The 23,709-nt window shown below is 38.7% G+C and overlaps 1 protein-coding gene across 3 annotated transcripts in view; it reads left to right on the top strand.

The window, feature by feature from the left end:
- Positions 1-23,709, top strand: part of DOP1A (DOP1 leucine zipper like protein A) — a 119,388-nt gene extending 95,679 nt beyond the window's left edge. For all 3 annotated transcript variants that reach the window (XM_089693097.1, XM_089693099.1, XM_089693098.1), the window contains 16 exons: positions 770-895; positions 1,052-1,186; positions 2,024-2,079; positions 5,035-5,139; positions 8,171-8,237; positions 10,295-10,439; positions 10,523-10,605; positions 12,162-12,271; positions 16,507-16,656; positions 17,648-17,709; positions 18,363-18,515; positions 19,545-19,681; positions 19,890-19,945; positions 20,061-20,225; positions 20,391-20,520; positions 23,123-23,709. In XM_089693097.1, coding sequence (XP_089549223.1) covers positions 770-895; positions 1,052-1,186; positions 2,024-2,079; positions 5,035-5,139; positions 8,171-8,237; positions 10,295-10,439; positions 10,523-10,605; positions 12,162-12,271; positions 16,507-16,656; positions 17,648-17,709; positions 18,363-18,515; positions 19,545-19,681; positions 19,890-19,945; positions 20,061-20,225; positions 20,391-20,520; positions 23,123-23,428 — 1,986 coding nt within the window. In that variant the 3' untranslated portion in view covers positions 23,429-23,709. The remainder of the gene's footprint in view (positions 1-769; positions 896-1,051; positions 1,187-2,023; positions 2,080-5,034; positions 5,140-8,170; positions 8,238-10,294; positions 10,440-10,522; positions 10,606-12,161; positions 12,272-16,506; positions 16,657-17,647; positions 17,710-18,362; positions 18,516-19,544; positions 19,682-19,889; positions 19,946-20,060; positions 20,226-20,390; positions 20,521-23,122) is intronic.

Raw genomic sequence — 23,709 nt, forward strand, 5'->3', positions numbered from 1 at the left:
GCTGATCTGCTTGTAGCCTTCACCTTTCTTGTGTAAATATATTATTTTCTTTCTCAGGCCTTTTACATTTATCTTCCATGTGGTGCCATTGCTGACAGCACGAAATGGGAAAGAGTTTTCTTTGTTAAGTAATGCCCTTTTATAATCAACTATCTGCTGGACACCTGTTTGACACCCGAATATTTAGACTCACCTGTAGTTGAATTCTTGCCAATTAGGATTTTGTTGTCTAAAATGTAGCTTTGCTCCTAAGACTTTCATTGGGGTGTATTCATTTTTGCAACATGGTCTTGGATGACTTTGTCAGGAAAAATACTTTTTTTGTGTATGCAAATTAACAAATCTTGTTTGCAATCAATGGCCCGCATTTGTGAGAGCGTTTTGCAGTATAGTGGCCCATAGAAAATGTTGATTCTGAAAGGAAAGGTTTTCTGACAAATCTGTTGTGGTGTACTCATTTATGCTGAGCACTGTATATGTATGTAAAGCACTGCATAGTTTGTCAGTGCTATACTAGGTACCTTTTAATAAATAAATAAATATGTAATCATTATTTGGCTCAGTACCGATCTGCTAAGCCCAGCTCAATAATGAAAAGGAACAAGTTTTACTATTTATATTTCAAGTTCTCAGTTCTAAGAGCTGGTTGGTTTTATTTTCTCTACCTTTAAACATCTCTGGTTCTACACTTTTGCATAATAATACAACAAATAGCGTACAGTATATTATGTTATATTTTCTAATTTATTTGTTTTTCTCAAATTGCCAGAATTTAAGGCAGCAGATTCTGGAACTTCTGGGACCCATTTCAATGAATCACGGTGTTCATTTTATGGCTGCCATTGCTTTTGTTTGGAATGAAAGAAGACGCAATAAAAACTCTGCACGCACAAAGGTATTTGCTTTGCGTTGGTGGTCTGGCTCCTGTATGTTATAATATTAGTCCTCAGAATTTGTAATACAGTGGTGTGAAATTGGTTTAGCTAATGCCTTCTTATTTTCCGTATCTTCATCTCAAGTCTACTCTTATACATTTTCAATGTTTACTAAGGTTATCCCATCAGCAAGTGAAGAACAGCTTCTTCTTGTCGAACTTGTTCGCTCCATCAGCGTGATGAGGACAGAAACTGTTATACAAACAGTAAAGGAGGTACTGAAGCAGCCGCCCGCCATAGCTAAAGACAAGGTATATCTATCAGGAGTTACTGTCCATAGCTTCTTTATAGTACAATTAGATTTATTAACTGTGCATGCCATTGACATTTGCTTTAAATTATATAAACACAAGGTGAATATGCTGCAGAGAAATTATTGCCATGGTATACTTTACTGCAACATTATTATTGACGCAAAGGAGCTTTTATATCTTATCTTCTACCTGAGGAAGGACTTTTGATTCCTCCAAGTTCTAGGGCACAGTGATGTAAAATCTGCAGAAATATAGCTCCTGTATTGGGGTATAAGTATCGTGTATACCAGCTTGGCTACCAAAGGGGAGATGAGAACCTTACCTAATGTTACCTTTAGAGAGTACCACACAAAAACAATCCACAACCTGCCTCTCATTGGGCTCAACCACAATAGTAGTTGCTAATTTTAGATAACTTCTATCAATAGCTACTTTGCTTGGTATAACAAGTTCTTAACTCTTCTTACAAACCCACATTCCTCTGCGTCCACCATATTGTTATGGCTTCCTTGCATCATGGATTATAAAAAGGACATTATTTGAACTTGTGAAAAAAATGAACGAATTTCTTCTATTCCTTCTGGGATGTAGTCGAGTACATTGGCATCAAAATCTGCGGCTAGGAAGCCATGTTGACTGGATGATAAAGCAGATGACCTTTGACCAGTCACAATGCATTATTTTATCTAGCTCTGATATGTGTGCTGAGGCTTGTGCATGGAAAGCTGCAGCAAGCCTTTGAATATATTATTTAGCTATGTGGCACTTGGAAGCCACATTAACACGCAGTATTATTTTGCTACTAAGCCGTTTCCTCTGATTTTAATCTTTTAGAAGCACCTTTCACTTGAGGTCTGCATGTTACAGTTCTTTTATGCCTATGTTCAGAGGTAAGACTAACTTTTTATAGTATTACTTGCATGATAGCCTTCCCTTTTTCAACTTATTATTTTTTCACCAGTTCTTGTTTTTATTTTATGCTTTTTATGGTCTCTTGTAAAGGTTAATCTTTTGTTGTATTTTTTTCCATCATTTTTCTTTCAAAGGTGTGCCTCTGACACTGCTTTATTAGAGACAAAAATGTGTGCTAATATTTAAAGCGGAATTAAACCCTCCTAATCCTTTTCAGCCAAGGAAGCTGCCATCTTAGCATCTGTTTGATCTGCAGTTGTCATGGTGCTGCACATGTGATCAGTTTTGACACCAGCCACTTGATGGTTTGACAGTTTAGTTAAAAGCGCAAGCAACTGTGACAGTGAGCATTTTCAGCATGCTGGGAATGTAACTGTTTTTTAAACCATTAAATTGATATGTTTAGTTTCGCTTTAAAATGGGTATGTATAGGAAATCTGAAAATGTATATTATATAGGACGCGCTTGTTAGAGCCCAACCTCTGTAGCTGTAGGATAAAGGTGCCAGATGGATATCAGGGATGGATGGATGGGAGCAGTAACACTGAGGCAGCTCTTCTTAGAGTGAAAGCAAGGCTCTAATGCAGTAACATGAAAAAGAGAGGAAGTCACCTCTAAGTGCCTAGGCTTTACTTCCTGATCCCATAGACAGAGTTTGCTGCTGGATGTCTCACCTGGATCTTATTACACCACACGATGAGTCTTTTTATCTATTTATCTTGTAAGTGCAATTCATCTATTGCTCACTAATAAATTGTCAATACTGCACTTAGAGGCGCCTTCATCTCTTTTTCATGTATAGGAAATCTATCTGAATTCATTTCTAGGCAGATTCTATTTTATTCTATGTGCGTGTGTGATATACAGTAATAAATGCCACCTTGTGGTGAAATTTCCTACTTTATACCCTGAAATTGTTAGCAGGAAATTAGAGCTGGACATCAGCCAGACAGCTTAATACACCATTAGAATACTTGAATTTTGTTATCTGCCAACATCTTTGTAATTCTTTTCAGGTAACTTGTATAATTTCCATATCTTTCTAACTGCATAGCCAGGATAGTGACGCCACTGTTCAGTAGTGCAGCTTTCTGCATCACTTGGCTTCTCATTGGACTATGAATGAACATCATGTCACTTCTGAGGCCCTTCCTGAACTTTTATATCCTGAAGGCTGCCCTCCCAGTGCCCAAAACCACATTAGCCTGGGAGTGTTGCACTATATCTGACTGGCCTGTAGAACATAATCACACTTCTATCTGATTTGCAGTACATTACAGGAAATTAATATAAATACAGATTTCAGTCATTTTTTTAAATGCAGAAATTAACTAAAATGTCTTTTTTATTTTTTTGTCTGTAGTTCCCCCTTAAAGGACTAGGCCACTTAAACTGATATTTCAGTTTTTGGTAGATGCTGGAGAACTGAGCCACCAGACAGTTTAAAGCCTTACATAGATCACAAGCTTAATAATGGCATGCAATGCCAAGCTGCGGTTTCTAAAGCGAGCAAAATCCTCTCTTGTATTAAAAGAGGTATAGACTCCAGAGAGAGAGATATCATATTACCCCGGTACAAATCATTAGTTATACCTCATCTGGAATATGCAGTTCAGTTTTGGGTACCAATTCACAAAAAGAACATTGGGGAACTGGAGAAAGTACAGAGAAGGGCAACCAAACTGATACGAGGCATGGAGGAGCTCAGCTATGAGGAAAGATTAGAGGAACTGAATTTATTCTCTCTTGAGAAGAGGAGATTAAGGGGGGATATGATCAACATGTATAAATACATCAGTGGTTCATAGAGTGAACTCGGTGTAGAGTTATTCACCCTGAGGTCATCACAGAGGACAAGGGGGCACTCTTTATGTCTGGAGGAAAAGAAATGTAATCTCCAAACACGGAAAGGTTTCTTCACAGTGAGAGCTGTAAAAATGTGGAATAGACTCCCTCAAGAGTTGGTTCTGGCCAGCTCAGTGAATTGCTTTAAAAAAGGCCTGGATTCTTTCCTAGATACACAGAATATAACTGGATACTAACATTTATAGGTAAAGTTGATCCATGGTATATCTGATTGCCTCTCAGGGGATCAAGAAGGAATTTTGTTTCCCTGCAGGAGCAAATTGGATCATGCTTTGCTGGGCTTTTTTGCCTTCCTCTGGATCAACTGTGGGTATAGGATTATAACTTTTTTTTTTTTTAATGGTTGAACTGGATGAACTTTTGTCTTTTTTCAGCCAGACTAACTATGTAACTATATACCCAGTGAAGTGACTGGCCTCAGGTGATACACAGAGATGAAACAAATCCTCCTACATAAGTTGTACCTGTTTATCTGGAATTTTTCTTCTCTACAGCTGCTTAAATTCCAAAATTTATAAAGCTTGTCTGAATTGTCAGAAAGCAGGGGGTGGAGAGCTGAAATTACACACTACATAGCTCAGTGAGAAGAGCTCTTAGAACTGAGTGGAGGGAAGAGACACACCCCCTTCAAAAAGCACACAGGAACAGAGTTGAGTCTGCTGCAGGTTCCTCCCCTGTCACCATCTTTTCTCTTGGTGTCAGGAAAACTTGTCAGAAGTGACTCATGCAATTATGGGGCATGGAGGAATGGGGCAGCAGACAGAAATGACACTTAGTGCTCTTAATTGATACACGTACACAACATAGAAGGATATGCTTTGTTCATATTTCATGTCTTAGGTTTACAACCACTTTACCTCAGTGGAGAGATCTTATTGTTGGAGTATACACGGCATTTAAAGACAGCTCATTAGGTTTCACCAAAAATATCCCTTTTGAGTGGACTTGTGCTTTAGTCCAGGTGCAGATTTGTCATATGTTATATGGTATTTTGGGAAGTTTTTTTTTTTTAATATGTTCTGTGTTTTCCATTGTTCTCATGTTTTCCTTAAATAATATTCTTGCAGGATTCCCGTCTCTAATCTGGTGGATAGTTGGGCCTCTTTTCTCAATCTGCTAAAAGACTCAATTCAGCTCAGCCTTCCAGCTCCTGGCCAGTTCCTTATATTAGGGTAAAGTTACTAAATGCATGCAGTGTTATGATGTGTGGTATTCTGAGAACTGACATAATCCGTGTACTAACACAAACCGGAATATCTTGCACAATTCACATAGTTCACATCAGGGGTGGACTGACAACTCATGGGGCCCCCGGGCAATAGGGGATCATGGGGCCCCTGTGTCCTTGCCCAAACTCAAAAAAGCCTATGAAAAAGGTACCAGGGGCATCTCATGGGGTCCCCTACTGACCCCAGGCCCTCTGGCAGTGCCCGAGTTTCCAAATGGTCAGTCTGCCCCTGGTTCACATATCAGAAACGTTTCAGCAACTGCTTGCACTAGTTTGGGAGGGTTTGTTCACACTTCTCTCATTTTTAACTACTATTTATATTTGATGATAATGTCTGACATTTCAAGCCACAAGTCTGTGTCCCAAGTAACATTGAGGAACAGCAAAAAGGAGGAAGGTTACATTAAATTGTGGTGTGAGTACTCTGCTGGTTATATTTAAGGTAAAGTAGGGCAGCACAGTGGCTTAGTGGTTAGTGTTTCTGCCTTGGAGTACTGGGTCCTCTAATTGAATCCCAACCAGGGCATCATCTGCATGGAGTTCATATTCTTCCTGTGCTTGTGTGGGTTTCCTCTGGGTACTCCCATCTCCTCACACACTTCCAAGAAATGCTGGTAGTTAATTGGCTCTTGGCACTAGTGTGTGCTTGTGAAGTAGGGACCTTACTTTGTAAGCCCCTTGAGGGCAGATACTGATGTGAATATACAATATGTAAAGTACTGTGTAAATTGTCAGTGCTACGTAAATTCCTGTAATAAAAAAAACGGGTGGATTTTATTTAGCTGTCAACCAAATTGTTTTCTAGTTTCCACCAACCAACTTGAACATTAGAAAAAAGAAGCACTTGGCTTTTTTTTATTTCACTTTAGGAATAAAAGGAACAGAGTGACCCAATTTAAGTTCATCAAAGTAGAGTGAAATATATAAGGGACAGGGTGTATGTAGGAAGAAAGAAGGAAAGGAGCCACTAATCAGAGAGGGAAACGGGAGGAAGAGACTAGAACTGTTATCCTTCAATAGGAAATAGTGTGATCTAATAATTAGTCCACTGTTGGGTAGAGCCTGTTTTCACATTTACCACTTTTTAAAATCCTACATCAGTTTCTCTATTTATTTTTAGAATTCCTGTATCCATTTGTGTTGTGTGCTTCTCAGTTTTCAGTTTATTGTCTTGTCTTGACATTGTTTGTGTGAGGCATCCAGGCCTCATCAGATGATTTTCAAATAGTAATTTTATATCTAATCTAGTTTTTTTTAAAAGCTGAACTCCAGAAATTCAGTCACATTGTAAAATGTGCTAGCATATTATGAGTTATGTCCAACGAGGTGCATGCCACTGTCAGGGCAGGGCTGTGGAACGGACAGGTAGGCCTAGTGGCAGGGTAAGGCACTGGCTGACGACAACCACCACCAACAGACCGAAGTCCCTCAGGGCGCGGAGTCTAAGTCCCAGGCTGCCCTTCACCAGGGCCCCTGATGGTGGGGATGGACTTGACGCAGCCAGGAACCAGGTCGCGGCCCCCGAGACACCCCGGCTGCGGTAATGGCCGCCGCCAATGGCGTGTAGCTGGTGAGAATGACAATAGCGTAGTCAGACAAGCCGAGTCGACAACAACAGGACAAAACAGTACAGAACAGTAGACAGAGAATCACAGGTCACGGGCCGGGTTCAGCAACGGAAGGTCAGATCAAAGGAAAACACAGAGAATGGTCTTAGTCACAAGCCGAGTCAGAATACCAGAAGAGTCACGAGCGTATACACAGAGCTGTAGCAAGACAAAGACACAAGACACAAGTGCAAAGAGCATGTGCAGATCACAGGCTTATATGTACTCAGCAACACCCCTCTGGGGGATGGACCTCAGAGGCCTGAAGGTATAAAAGCTTCCCACCATGCTCAGCAGAAATCCAAGATGGATGCCAGCACATGGAGTAACATAACCTCTGGGAAAAGGTAGGACCTTGACAGCCACCTTGTGGACTTATTTCTTTCATTTACATCTGGCAATTTTATGGAGCTGCGGGAGTGCAGCTATTACTATACTCCTGGCTCTCTGATGGTAGATGATCTCACTCACAGCATCTCTGCCCGCCCCTCCCGTCTGCTGCCCATTCACAGGAGGTTTTGTAATCTGTGAATGAGTTCACCTAAAACAAAGTGCTTCTGTGATTGGACTAGAGAACAAGAGGGGTGGGCACAGTGGCTGCATGCAAATCTGATGCCTCGAGCTGATAAAGTCCAGCATCGGTGTGTTTCAAGCATAGCGATAGTAAACTGTAAAATAAAAGGATGAGTTCAAGAGATGGCATGTACCTTGTTGGACTCTACCCCTACTAATACATCACATTTTATGCAGTAGCTGAATTCCTGGAGTTCAGCTTTAAGCACTAATACAATCCAACAATAAAAGATTTTTCTACAGCTCTAGCAATTGATTGTTCTTATAAAGAGGTGTAACTAAAGTAAATCCCTAGTGTTGGTTCGTAGTTGAACTCCAACCGAAGCTTCCGAAACTTTCTTCATTGTTTATATACTGTAGCAGGAATGAGTTGATAACTCTAGCAGGTTTTTTATTATTTTTTTGTGTCAATAAAAACACTTGTTAGCAGAGTGGGCACTATTTTAAATATGTATTAGATTTTTATTGCTGTCTGGGGAGTTTTCTCTTTTCTCTCTCAGAGAGGCAGGACATCTTTGCCACAGGTACATCAACTGTAGTAAAGATATAAGAGATGGTCTATCCTTTCTCCTCTCTATTCAAACTGAAAAGAAAATTCTAGCCAGAGTGCCTTTAAATATGCCCCAGTTTTATGATGGAAGCGGTAGTATTGTATGATTCTGTTGATACGAAGGTAACAAACTGCCTACCAAATAATTGTATGTGTATTCAATGTTAGGGTTTCGTATGGATGAAATGTGCTTTTAGCACTGCAGTCATTAATCATTGTTATTGGTTTTCATGTACACATTGCAGAGTTTTGAATGAGTTCATTATGAAGAACCCTACTCTTGACAACAAGAAGGACCAGAGAGACCTGCAGGTTAGAGATCAGTGTGCATTTGTCTGTGGCTTTTACATATATATCATTATTTATGCAGTTACCGTTAGATAACAGCTACTTTTCATAGAAAGGTTCATTGTACACCTGACACATATATAGTTTCAGCTGATTTGGTGCAAACAGAGGCACAAGAGGATATTGATAGCTTGTGAACCATGATGCCAGTTGTAAGGTTGTACTTGTCATTGAGAAATCAGACAGACCTAATTATTACCACAAACTATCCCTATTCTAGTTTTGTTATACCTGGTTGACTGTTTGCACCCCATACACTCATAATTGAAGACATCTGATAAAACTTCAGTCTAAGACATGCCCTTGCCTTTGATCTAACCTTGAAGGGAAGCAATTACATTGATATGGGCATCCTTGTGTCCTCCTTTAAGTATGGTTGTTAGACTTATAAAATGAGTATTTTCTAATTGTTTCACCCACCTAAATGTAGCTCTTTTAAAAGCTGATTGAGGCGTTTAGACTGAATTGCATTGGTAAGCTACCAACAGACAGGAACATGTGCCTTTGCACTTGTACAAACACAGTGTATAGTTGCCTTTTAACATGTTTGTATATTGTGCAATGTTCTCTTGTAATTCAGACAGGTACAGAACATTAATGTCTTGCTACATACACAATACAATATAGACAATACAGTGAATATGTAAATTACATATTTACATAGTTAATTTGGTTGAAAAAAAGACACAAGTCCATGTAGTTCAACCAACAGAGAAAAAAAAACACAAATGGCAAAATAAAATTCAAAACCCCCATATACACTATCCTATACCCACAGTAGATCCAGAGGAAGGCCAAAAACACCAATCCAATTTGCTCCAGTGGAGGGGGAGGGGGGGGGGGTTTCAGAGGGAATTGGATATTCCTTGGATCATAAAAATTAAAAGAAAAAGAGTCCCTACCAAGCTTGATTTTTAAATAAGCATGTGTATGTAAGGAGAGGAGAGGACACCACAAATACTTATATCAAAGACATTCCTTGCATAAAAGAATGGTTTTGGCTCAACATCTCAAACCCAAATAATTCAAGTATCAAGGTGAAATATTGTAATTTAAATACCGATAGATATCATTGGCTGCACTGATGACCTTTATTAATTAAAAAGAAAAAACAAGACAAGTTTAAATGGGCTCATGTACTGTATCTCACAAAAGTGAGTACACCCCTCACATTTATTGTTTGGACATTGTCACTTAGGGGTGTACTCACTTTTGTTGCCAGCAGTTTAGATATTAATGGCTGTGTGTTGAGTTATTTTGAGGGGACAGCAAATTTACACTGTTATACAAGCTGTACACTCACTACTTTACATTGTAGCAAAGTGTCATTTCTTCAGTGTTGTCACATGAAAAGATATAATAAAATATTTACAAAAATGTGAGGGGTGGACTCACTTCTGTGAGATACTGTATGTATGTCACTTGTCTTGTTTTTTTCTTTTTAATTAATAAAGGTCATCAGTGCAGCCAATGATATCTGTTGGTATTTAAATTACAATATTTCACCTAGATACGTGAATTATTTGGGTTTGAGGTGTTCAGCCAAAACCATTCTTTTATGCAAGGAATGTCTTTGATATTCCTTGGATTAACTTTACCTATAAATATTAGTATCCAGTTATATTTTGTACAAATAAAAGTATATAGCAGATATTGATTGTTGGATTGCTGAGTGTGAGATGATTGTAAACATTGCTTATCTCTATGCTGCCATCCCATCATCTAGCCAATTTAAAATTGGGATCCTGTTGGCCTGTAATTTTGTCTGCACTTTTACAATGAAAACCTAATGGAGACAGAGGTAGATGAACACCCAGTGGTCCCGCAAATGCTCTGTATCAGGGATTTTAGCATTGCAATCATAAAAACTGAGAAAAGAATGTTCCTGCTGTTTGTACTAGTCTGCATTTACTTAAGGTTTCCCTTTGTATATAAATCTGACACATTGTTTGTCACTATGTAAATGATAAAACCTGTGCATAGGTTTTTTCAGTATTTTACACTTTTTTCTGTCTCTGTAGGATGTCACACACAAAATCGTAGATGCTATTGGAGTTATTGCAGGGTCCTCATTGGAGCAGACTACCTGGTTAAGAAGGAACCTGGAGGTGAAGCCATCCCCAAAAATAACAGTGGATGGTACCACAATCGAATCGGATGTTGAAGGTATAGTTATCATTTTAAAATACAGAGTGGAAGTCTTTTAACTAAAAGGTCCTCTTTAATACATTCTTCTTCCTTTCTTCTAGACATTATGCTGTCTCCAGCCATGGAAATATCAAATATCACACCTTCTGTGTATAGTGTACATGCTCTCACTTTACTCTCTGAGGTAAGAGTAGTGACTATTCCAGGCTGTTACATAGTTTTGTAAGCCCAGCTAAGAAATATCAAACAGGGCGTTGCAACATACCCTTCTGTTATTATTATTTTTATTTTTATACAGTATTTATATAGCGCCAATAGTTTGCTCAGCGCTGTACATTACAATGGGAGACAATACATGAGACAATACAATGACAATACAGTGCGATACACGAGGGGTTCAAGGGCCCTGCTCCTTGGAGCTTACAATCTAGGAGGGAGGGGATAGTGGTACGGGAGGAAAAGCTGTGGGGGATGGAGTGGTGGGAAGAGAGGAGGAGATCGGCAGTTAGCAGGGGGCAGGGTAGGCTTCCCTGAAGAGGTGGGTTTTCAGGGTGCACCTAAAGGAGAGGAGAGTAGGTGATAGTCTGATGGATTGGGGTAGGGAGTTCCAGAGGATTGGTGATGCCCTGGAGAAGTCCTGGAGGTGGGCATGGGAGGAGAAGACCAGGTAGCTAGAGAGAAGGAGGTCTTGTGAGGAGCGGAGAGTGTGTTTTGGGTGGTATTTGGATATTAGGTCGGAGATGTAGTTTGAGGTGATATTATGGACTGTTATTAATAATTACTATACATTACCCATACAGTATCTATATTCAAAGTGAAGATTGTGTTGTAAGGAGCATCTAGAAGTGTTGATTGTGCCTAAGCATTTTTCTGAAAAATGTACTTTTTATCTGGATCTCCTCCTTGAAAATAGCAGTACACTTCATGGTATGTGAGAGTGCCTAGACACTTCCCTCCTTACAGCCTCCTTATAGTCATATACAGTATTTGCAGTGTGACATCTCAGGCACTGCTGCCTCTGACTGCTAGTTTCATCAGAGTTGGAATGAGGTTTCTTGATGACACTACTGTACTGCTCACTGTTCTGCTTGCTGGAGGTTCTAACATGAGGAAGCAAAGCCTTGGGGGGAAAATCAGGTGCAGGAAGACCACAAATAATTCTGGTGACTGGTTATTAGCCCTCTGACTGTCTTTTTTTGGGCACAGTTTCCAGAGTTTTGTTCCTTCTTCAAGTGACCTTTTTTAGACTGCATAGACTAAGGATTTGATAAATCCCTCTTGCTTTTTTTTTTTTTTTATCCTAGTTACCCCCAGGAAAAAATGTCCCTATTGGAAAATGTTCCCCCCATTTCTGTTTCAGTGACAAAACAATGTTGTGGATTATCTCTCATTTCCAGTCCTATGATCACCAGGACAGAAGCAGTTGAAAAAAAACAGTAGGGGTTTTAAACCGTTCCTGCTGTATCCAAAACTAAAAAAAAGTGTTGGCTTTAGGTACATTTTAATGGTAACTCACTCATAGTGTACAATATACATATTCTTCCTATATTTAAAAAAAAACACAACATTGTAGTATAGCAGGGGTAACTGAGGTAGAAGTCACATCCACATATGCTCAGCTCTGACTTTATTTTAGAATGCTCTACTCTTTTTGCAATAAAAGATCATGAACCATGTACAGAATACATGCTTGTGCTCATGTTGACTCTTTTGTGTACCCTTTTTACCTCTTTTTGCCAGGTTCTTGCACACTTGCTGGATATGGTGTTTTACAGTGATGAAAAGGAGAAAGTTATACCTTTACTTGTCAATATCATGCACTATGTAGTACCTTATTTACGTAATCACAGGTAATATTACACTAGATTTTAATTGGTTAAAGCGAGAGCTGCTTTCTGTACAAATAGCTTTTAATATCACATTTCTGCATTCTAGAGCGTTGGTATGCACCTTTTTCAAAGATGGTCATATACATAAATGTTTTTTTTTATGTTGAGATCTGGTCAGTTTGACTTTGATCTGGGACCCAGAAAATTATTACCAATAAAAGATTATTGGAAATAACATTATGTGACCAGAAAGTCACGACAGGATCTAAAATCGTCAATGAACCCTGTGCACACTGCTGTATGCTCTTGCACACTTCTAGCACACTTTGCATTAAAAAAAAACTGTGATTTTTGGTTCAAACATATTGAATTACATGTTTAAGCTGTTCTGTTGTGCAAAAGTGATCCTTTCTGGTCAGCCCTACTCTACCGATTTAAATGTCACATACTTGTATGCACTTAGTCTAATTATCCATTTCCTGTCCAGTCCATGTATATAAACGGCTGAATGGGAGCAGTGCAGGTGTGGGTGGCCGTTTATAAACGTCCTCCACGCTTCCTGTTTGTGTGCGCTCCCTGGGTGCGCGCAGCACCGCGATCCGGTGCCTGCTGTGTCCTCCGGACACAGCGAACACCAATCATTGTAGAGGACCTCTGTGATTGGCCAATCAGTGATCACATGAAGAGTAGTAAGCAAAATATCACTTCTGACATCATTGCTTACTACGTGTGAAATCTGTGAATGATCACAGAGGTCACATGGTACAAGGCTATTCACAACAGCCTTGTACCATGTGACAAGCTGTGACCAATCACAGCTCACTCAGTAGTTCTCAATGACTGCAAGAATGCAGCCAGAGAGAAGGAGAAATGATTGCTTTTACAGCCTTTATGGGTGTAAAAGCAATCAGTGTAAAAAAATAAATAAATAACCTTCATCACCCCCCACAAGTAGTACAGTGTCACTATGGTGACACTGTACTGCTAGGGTGACAGTAAGTAAAAAAAAAAAAAAATAATAATAAAAAAAAATTTGAAAAATTATAATTTTTGGTTATAAACTAATTTGGATTATTTTATTTTACTAAAACAATAGCTGAATAAATTTTGGGCAAGATTTATGAAGAAAGATTATTTATTTGCAAAATTTTATAAAAAAAAAACACTTTTTTTCAAAATTTTTGGACTTTTTCATTTATATAGCAAAAAAAAAATAAAAATCAATCCCAGCGGTGAATAAATACCACCAAAATAAAGTTGTATCTGTCTCAAAAGAATGCTAAAAAATTCATATGGGTACAGTGTTGAATGACCGCGCAATTGTCATTCAAAGTGTGATAGCACTGACAGCTGAAAATTGGCCTGGACAGAAAGGGGGTAAAAGTGTCCATACTTGAAGTGGTTAATGGACATAAATTGCCAACATTGGGTAAAATGACACAGGTGGAAATATATGTATATATAAGTAATCCAACTCTGGGCTACCAAGTATCTATCCATTCATTTTCAACCACAGGTGCTGGCTAACCCAGAGGTCTGTTATCTGCTTGACACATAGACCATGCTGAGAAGAGGGGAATGAAGTAAAAGCCACTATTGCAAGTTTATTAATGCATCTGATGCACAGCCAAACTACCTGCACTCAAACATTGAGATTTTTGCATTTGAAGGTCAGTTGATTTACTTGTGCACCAGATGCTTTAAATAACTCGTGGCTTTTACTGGAGAGTGTGGCCTCTCCTCTTGACAGGTGGAAGAGAGCCAAAAAACAGGTCTGGTCACCCGCTCACAAAAATGTCTGTGTGTGTGTGTGTGTGTGTGTGTGTGTGTGTATATATATATATATATATATATATATATATATATATATATATATATTATCTCATAAGAAGTATGTGAAGAATGTGACCATATGTTAACACCGAATATTCTCACCTAATTCTGTGCACACTGCTATACACTCTTACACACATCTAGCCAGCTGTGTATAAGAGATTCTTGGTATGCATATGTTGCAGTACATGCCAATTTTTTTCTCTGGGCCACTACTGACTCTATCGTAAAAAAAATCCCAAATAGGAGAGCTAGAGAACCGGATCTGGTCAATGACCAGCACAATGCAATAGAACTGAAAAAAATGTGTGTGGTCAAATTGGTGATAATACCTGGTTCTTCAGCTCTCTTTCAAATGTGTCTGCTTACCCCATATTGGTACCAGGTGTTCTTTAGGTTGTACAATATATAAGTAAGTAGTTGGCTTTTTGCTGGGTAGAGAAGAGCCTGGTCAGAGATGGGTCCCTTTAGGGTAGCTGAAGAGGAAAAAGTGGATCATTCTGCCTTCTTAATGAGTAGACCAAGCATCCTGGTAACTGCATATCTTAAGTATTGATAAGTGTACTTTCACTACACATTTTGCTCTGCACCTTCTATAAGGAAGTAGTACTAGTTGGCTAACCTTTAGCTATCCGCTCATTGCCCAGCCTCCATGTGGCTGCTAAAGTGTTTAGTTTAATGGAATCTAATCTGTATGCAGTGCAGGCAGCATACTCCTATAGGGTTGCAATATGTGCTGAGCTAGCCATTAATTAGTATGTGTCAGGCCAGCACAGAGCAGTTTCCCCACATCACAGGTAAGCTTCCCATCCCTAATATAGCGGCAGTTACTGAAATAAAAACTGTTAGGGCCCCAGACAGGTCAAGCAACTGAAATATTGCTGAAATGAGTGTTTCCAGTTATCCTTCCATTTTGGCAGCTTTTAAAGTCACACTATGGGAAGTTGGATAGTAAAACGTGTACCTAAAAGTATAATTTGGGCTCTTTTATATTTAGGCTGCCAGTGAAAGGATGTTAACCCCTTGACGCCGACATCACACTTATATGCAGCCTCACAGAACTGGGCTTTTTTCCGTGGGGCCGCATATTTGCATACCTGTCTTTGTGCTGGGAGCGTGCCGCGCGGCGTGCTTTCAGCACAAAGATCGGGGTGTCACTGAGAGCCCTGGGGGTTCCCGATTCCAGGTCACATGATCGCTGTGATAGCCTCTGATTGGCTATTACAGTGATCAGTCACTGTGAAGCCCGTGCCCCCCTTGTTTTTTTTTTCTCTATGAATGGAGGAGAGAGATACATTGTATCTCTCTTTCTCCTTGCATAGAGGGAATTGTAAAAAAAAAAAAAAAGATAAATTAATAAATAAATATTACAAAATAAAATTAAAAAATAAAGAAAAAAATACCTAGATGAAGGTTTGATCTCGTTCACTGCCAGGGTTAGTGTTTGGGTCAAGGTCAGGTTCAATGATTAAGGTCAAAGGTCAGGATTTCTTTTTTTTTTTTTTTAATTGATATCAGTGTCAGTGTGTTTTAGGTAAAAACAAAATGCTCACTATTGTTTCTGGGCTGTACTGTGGGTACAGACAACAAATGACATATATGGTATCGCTGCAATCGCCAAGAGCTGTAAAATTTATTTTGGGTTGTTCTTTAGTGGTAGGTTATGGTAGTAACAAGAAACACACAGCTAAAATATTTTTTTTTTTTTTACTATTTTTGGTCAGTTTTCCTTTGATAATAAAAAAAATCAGGAGATATCCATTACCATTTACCACCAAATGAAAGCCCCCAATTTGTCCTGAAAAAAACAAGGTATAATCCACCTGGATGTGCAAAGTAGTTCTGATGACTTGTCCAGTTTTACTAGCACAGTGGCTAAATGGGTTAGCATTTCCGCCTGGCAGTACTAGGGTCGCTGGTTCGAATCCCAGCAGCACCTCCTTCCTGGAGTTTGCATGTTCTCCCTGTGCCTGCTTGGGTTTCCTCCGGGTACTCCGGGTTCCTCCCACACTCCAAAGACATGCTGGTAGGTTAATTGGCTCCTGTCTAAGTTGGCCCTAGTATGTGTATGTATGAATGTAGGTTAGGGACCTTAGGTTGTACGCCCCTTGAGGGTTAGGGACTGATGTGAATGTACAATATATATGTAAAGCACTGCGTAAATTGACAGCGCTATATAAGTACCTGTAATAAATAAACACATCAAAGGTGCAAGATTGTGCTTAGGCGTTAAGATTTGTTTTACCCTTAGGCGTGAAGGGGTTAAGCAAGCCTACCTGTAAGTAGGTACAGTTTATAGCAGTGAAACGTGAGATTTTTGAAGTATGTATGTAGAGTAACAAAAATAATAAAAAATGTAATGTGCCATTTGTAACACAGTCTTAAATATGAACTATAGTAACAACTGTACTTCATTGTTCCAGTGCTCATAATGCTCCCAGTTACCGAGCCTGTGTGCAGCTATTGAGTAGCCTCAGTGGCTATCAGTACACCAGGCGGACCTGGAAGAAGGAAGCATTTGACCTTTTCATGGATCACAACTTCTTTCAGATGGACAGTTCCTGCGTCAGTCAGTAAGACTCTTCTCAATTCTTCTGAAAATGTATAAATAAAATGACTTAAGCCAGATTTACCCTAAGATTTAGATTCTATTAGTGACTCTCGCTTGTTTGCAAAAATAAAAAAGAACATTTTGACTAAAAAAATAGTATGTATTCTCATGGGAGCATAGTCCAATATGAAAGTGTGTGTGTGTGCGCATTTTTTTATGTAAGTGTGCAAAATGGTAAGGACAGGTGGGCAATCTTGGTAAAGGTCAACTTTACTTTTTAGGCCTCATGCACAATGGACTTTTTTTTCAGGTGTTCCTGGTGGCATCTGGCAGTTTGTTTGTTTTTTTTCTTACCTCTAAACGCCCCTGTATGTTACCCTATTTGTCCATGCGCACACAGTTTTTTAGTGGAGCCAGAAAATAACCCACTGCTAGAGCAGCTAGGCGCGTTTTAGTGCTTGAGTGTTAATTCATTTCATTGGCCAAAATAAATGATTCTGGCCAATTAAATGAATGAACACTCAAATGCTTGATATGGCTAAATGCGCCTAAACGTTACAGACTATTACAAGTGCCAAGTGCTTTTTCTGCTAAAATGCCCCTGCCAGGAGGAAGGACGCCTAGAAGTGATAGAAAAATGTCCGATGTGCACAAGGCCTAACCTAGTTTACCTCCTAGAGTTCACATACTACAAAAATCCCCTACACACAGTCTAAGATTCAGCTGTTGCACATTTTAATACCTTAGATTTGATGTAAATACATTTGTATTAACATCATAAGACACTCTGTTCTTATTTCTCCATATTTAGAATGTTACAAGAACAAGGCCACACAAGACTTGCTGTTTTAATGCTTAGTTGAAAGCATACTTCCAGCACATGGTCATTATTTTTCTTGTGGAAAGCATTTATTTGTCATTGTATTTTGTTCTATTTCTCTGTTTTTCAGTTGATGAATGACTAAATAAGACAAATGCCTGTTGTAATAAACAATTTTACTTACATCTTGTAGCTGGAGGGCAATTATGGACCATCTGATGACACATGACAAAACCACGTTTCGTGATCTAATGAGTAAGTTGTTTTCTCTTCCTTTCCAAGATGTATTGACTACAATTTGTCAGAAGTTCCATTTCTATTTGTAGTTGTCACCATCTGTCTATAACAGTAATATACAGTATCTCACAGAAGTGAGTACACCCCTCACATTTTTGTAAAGATTTTATTATATCTTTTCATGTGACAACACTGAAGAAATGACACTTTGCTACAATGTAAAGTAGTGAGTGTACAGCTTGTATAACAGTGTAAATTTGCTGTCCCATCAAAATAACTGAACACATAGCCATTAATGTCTAAACAGCTGGCAACAAAAGTGAGTACACCCCCAAGTGACAATGTCTAAACTGGGCCCAAAGTGTCAATATTTTGTGTGGCCACCATTATTTTCCAGCAGTACCTTAACCCTCTTGGGCATGGAGTTCACTTGAGCTGTGTTGAGTTATTTTGAGGGGACAGCAAATGTACACTGTTATACAAGCTGTACACTCACTACTTTACATTGTAGCAAAGTGTCATTTCTTCAGTGTTGCCACATGGAAAGATATAATAAAACATTTACAAAAATGTGAGGGGTGTACTCACTTCTGTGAGATACTGTAAATAGTTCTGGATAAGATATATGCTGGCATACATTCACCGTTCACACCACTACTATTGTATTGCAGCACGTGTGGCCGTTGCTCAAAGCAGTTCTCTCAGTCTGTTCACAAACAGAGATGCAGAGCTGGAGCAGAGAGCAATGCTGCTAAAGCGACTTGCCTTTGCCATCTTCAGCAGTGAGATTGATCAGTACCAGAAATTCCTGCCAGATATACAAGGTGAGACATTAGTGCAACATGCTGATTCTGTATCGAACTCTAAGGCCTCCTGCACATCGGAAGTTTTTAATGCTGCTCCTAGGGGCGTCTGCCATTTTTTTTTCTGCCTGTAAACAACCCTTCATGTTAGCCTATGTGTCCATGCACACTTAGGCTATTAGAGGTAGAAAAAAACCTCCACTACCAGTACACCGAGGAGCAGCGGCACTTTGGCAGGAAAAAACACATGACGCCTGTAAACACTTGTAAATGATATGTGCATTTAGAGCTTGAGCGTTAACTCATTTCAATGGCCATAAAGCAGCCTAAGCTAAATGTGAGTATCATGTAAATGGGGAATAGCAGTCACTGTGACCTGATACTTGGAATTTGGAATTATTGCTTTCCCGAATCTACAGTGCTGTACTTTAAAGTACATAATTACTTCTACTATTGATATTTTTATTGTTTTCTCTATCCACGGGACCATTGTTGTTAATGTAGGTCAATAACAGAGGGGGTGGGTCAATAACAGAGGGGGTATCTGCACTTTGTTCATACCCTAAAGAGAAACCTAAACATTGGAAGTCTTGACTTTAGTTAATATTTTAGAAGCAGCTATTGAATGATATTTGTAGCAAAAATATTTTACCAGTTTGGTAAAGCAATAGAACCTCTGTGCCTCCACTGGGGAAGTTCACCCTTTTATTTTTGCAGGTGACCATTGTCACTGGTGAGAGAGTCATGTGAAATCCAAAATTGTATAGGTGTCACCACAACTAAAGAGAAGGATTGCCTAATGGGGACACTTATTCTAGTGACAAAAGTCAAAGCAGGAATTTCCTCTCTTCTTCTGTAGTTTATAGGATGTGATGTATTCCCAATGAGACACCTAGAGATGGCAAATCTGAGTGGGGAATTTGTTTAATTTATATATGTTTCATATCGTAGGGGGTTGGTGATTTAATTCTTAAGAGTATTGCAAATAACTTGATACATTAATGTCTGTTTTTCAATGAACAATCAGTGCTGTGTGTCTTTGCTTTTAAGAGCGGCTAGTGGAGAGCTTACGGTTGCCCCAAGTGCCCACCCTTCATTCCCAGGTGTTTCTGTTTTTTCGAGTATTGCTCCTGCGAATGTCTCCTCAGCATCTCACCTCCTTATGGCCAACAATGATCACTGAACTGGTGGGTACCCAGTGTTTATCTGTCTTTTATTTCTTTAATGTCCTCTTTGTCAATAGTACAAAGAACCTCAGCTTTGGGCAGATGAAGTTATTAAGTTTGACGTAAAGACCAAAAGGCATAACCCTTAACTCTTTGTAAGGCTCCTCTTATGATCACAGTATGTTCGTTAAAAAAAACACTAACAGTAATTTTTGGTATATTTTATCAGGTACAAGTTTTTTTGTTAATGGAGCAGGAACTTACTGCTGACGAAGACATAAGCAGGTATATTCCTGTATTTCATTTCAATAGTTCCATAGGTGTGTTCAGTGCTTTGTGATCAGAGAAGAAATGTTCTTTTAGCCACCTTAGCAATGACTGTTATCCTGTTCTTCTGTAGAACTTCTGGACCATCTGTTGCTGCTCTGGAGACAACATACACTGGTGGAAATGGCTTCTCAACATCATATAACAGCCAGCGCTGGCTAAACCTTTATCTGTCAGCTTGTAAATTCCTGGATCTAGCCCTTGCACTACCCTCCGATAACTTACCCCAGTTTCAGATGTAAGTTGGGCACTTTTTTTTTATTCATGTTACCAGCTACAGTTATAGATTTTTTTTTTCTTGAAAGTGTAAGAACAATGTATATAATTGTTACCACAATATTACATGCTCCTGTTTTGTTTTTTTTTAAATGCTTGTAATAGAATATCTTGCTCTGCATTTTAGGTATCGCTGGGCATTTATTCCAGAAGCCTCTGATGACTCGGGTTTAGAGGTCCGACGACAAGGAACACATCAAAGGGAATTCAAACCATATGTCGTACGGCTAGCAAAACTCTTAAGGAAAAGAGCCAAGGTAGAACTACTGAACATAACTTAACATTATACTGTATGCAAACCCCTTAAATGAAATTCTATTATTTGCTTCCTTTTCGTCTGCTAAATATACCATTATATACCCTTTTGATATATCTTATGTATAAGTGCAAATCATTTCTCTTGATTTTGCAAGAAAGCTTGTGAGCTGAGAGTTATGGATATGGCGGGGGGGGGGGGGGGGGGTCAAGAGTGGTATGAGGAGTGGTCTGTGTACTTTTCAATCCATCATAAATGAAGCAGGCAGGGTTTACATCACATGCCTTAGGAATTCAGAGCTGTCTTGTAGGTAGGTACACATGAACTATTTTTCTGTACTTGCATTATGTTAAAAGGGCTAAATCATGAACAATGTGCATATATTGAAGATGTGTACTAGAGATGTTTTTGATGTACACTTTAAAGTGGACAAAGAGTAGAACTGAAACAAAACAATTATTTTTTTAGAATTTGGTGGACTGTCGATCACTTGTCAAATGCCCACATTTCTTCACTTGGGCAGGTGAGGCCATATGTACATCTTCGACTGAGGAAAATGTGAGGGGATTAATAATCAATAGAATACATATGAGTGACATTTATTAATGTAATGTGTGAAAAATTACACAAACCCCTTCATAGCTACATTGATACATTTATTACCATGGAGCCACATAGCAAGCAAATTATTGCCAAGAAAGGACATTCCTTGATAACCGCTTGAATTAAAACAAGTAAATAATAACCACTTGCCCTCCGAAAGATTTTACCCCCTTCCTGACCAGTCCTTTTTTTTGCTATACCGCACTGTTACTTTAACTTACAGTTGTGCAGCCATGCAACACTGTACCCACATGCAATTTATATAATTTTTTCACACAGATATAGCTTTCTTTCGGTGATATTTGATCGTCGCCCTTGGGGTTTTTAGTTTTTGCGCTATAGGCAAAAAAAACATTTTTTTTTACTTTCTGCTATAAAACATTTTCAATCAAAAAAATGTTTTAATCAAATTTCTTCATAAATTTAGACCAAAATGTATTCTGCCATATATACTTAGTTAAAACCCAATAAGTGTATATTGTTTGCTTTACGCAAATGTTCTGGCGTCTACAAACTATGGGATGTATACTGTAATTTTTATTTATTTTTTTTATAATAGTATGGGAGCGATCAGTGACCTATAGTGGAACTTTAATAGTACAGAGGTCAGTCTGACACTTTGTGGGAACCAGTGACACTAATACAGTAATCAGTGCTACTAACATACACAGACACTGTACTAATGACACTGGTTGGAAAGGGGTTAACATCTAGGGGAAATCAAAGGGTTACGTGTATGCCTAACAGTGCTTTGTGTGTGTACTTTTACTAGGGGATGAGACTATTTTTTATTCCCTGGTTTGCAGGGAAAGAAAATCGGCTCATCCCCACAGACAGGGCAGAGCTCTGTATTGTTTACATACACAGAGGTCTGTCCTGTCAGCCTCTCCCCCGACCAGCAGGTTCTGGTACGTGATCCAGCGCAGGAGAGCCACATGCCGCCACATATGTAAGTGATGCGGTCAGCAAGCGGTTATACCTTCCTAGCTATTCACTAATGCTAGCAGCATAAGAATTAAAAATAATCAGTGTTTGATAGAGCTGTGTTTCTTTCACACCCAATACATTTTTTTTTACTAGTTCAGTTGTCGTATTATTATTTTTATTATTAACTACCAGCTCTTGCACGCGTTAATGATCTAGAGAGCTTCTCAATAAAAGTTTGATTGTGGCTACATGCCCATGTGGGGACTTAGGTTAGGGCAAATATTTTTCTATCGCAGAGAAGATGCACCCTTTACACGATTTGTAAACAGGCTAATGCACTCAAAGACAAATTCATGCATAGACTATTGCATACCAAGTAGTTTTTTAACCCTTACCTATTCGAACACCACTCACTTATGATGTTACTATTGTTGTAGAGTTTTTGTTAGAGGGGTGATCTGGACACATTACTGTTTTGTAGTTCCAACTGAACTTCTACAAAGAAAGTAGATGGGTCTACTGTTGCCGTTGTGGATCATGTTTCTGGTGCCTGCCCCACAGGGGCACTTGAAATCAAGTTTTGTTGGGGCCTTTTTTTTGTGTGTGTGTTTCTTATCTAGATTACAGTAAACCTGAGACCTTTCACCTAATCATACTGACCTGTGTGGTATCATGGTGCCTTATGAGGGAATGATACTTCTTGTTATGTCTCATTATGATCTTCTTTTGATTGTATTATAACATTATTTGTCATATGCTGTTATTTATGCATATGTTAAGGTTTATGTATTATCTTCAATAAAAACTATTATGGGAAAAAAAAAAATCAATGTTGATTGAGAGAGTAAAGTTCCACTTTAACTACAAGGTACAGTATAATGTCTAAATTGTTCAAAAAGAATTGTTTCCATAGCCAGCTCTCCAATTGCATGTTTATTGTTCAAACCCCATAAATAAGTCCAGAGATTCTGGTAATTATTAGCAGATATTGATGTCTTTTCATCATGACATTGTTTACTGGAACTTAAAAAGGAAACATTGGCTCTCATATTGTTTTTTTTTTTGTGACCCAGAAAAACCCAGAAGAGGACATCTCAGGGAGAACATTAGATTGGGACCCAGGACATCTCTTACTTACAATTTCCAGCATTCGCAGTATGGAACAGCTACTGCCTTTTTTCAATGTACTCAGTCAAGTCTTCAACAGTAAAGTCACAAGCAGATGTGTTGGAGACTCAGGGAGCCCAATCCTTTATCAGAATTCCTTTACCAACAAGGATATTAAACTGGAAAACCAGAAAATGTTCTCTAGTAAAGTCAGGCAGAGAATCGAGGAGATGCTGGAGAGGGACTTTCTGGAAGGAGTTCTTAAGAGCTGATCCGTTCTGCAACTTTGATGCACTACTCACTCCTAATTTCACTGACGTTCCTTTCTCAGTTGTGTGGGACCTTTTTTAACTCTGTATGTATTATAACAAGCTTCTTACTTATGATTTGATTGTATTTAATTTAAATATTTTTATTTGTAAATAAAAGTGAGGATTCTGGATGTGACCTAATACTTATGTACTATCTTACGTTATAGAACATAAATTATTTGTCCTATGTTGTTGATTGCTCTAAAACAAAATATTGCAAATATAGATTTGACATTTTTTCA

Source organism: Staurois parvus, unplaced genomic scaffold (genome assembly GCF_062004578.1).
Source record: "Staurois parvus isolate SC_StPar_1 unplaced genomic scaffold, SC_StPar_1.0 ptg000613l, whole genome shotgun sequence".
Lineage (NCBI taxonomy): Eukaryota > Metazoa > Chordata > Amphibia > Anura > Ranidae > Staurois > Staurois parvus.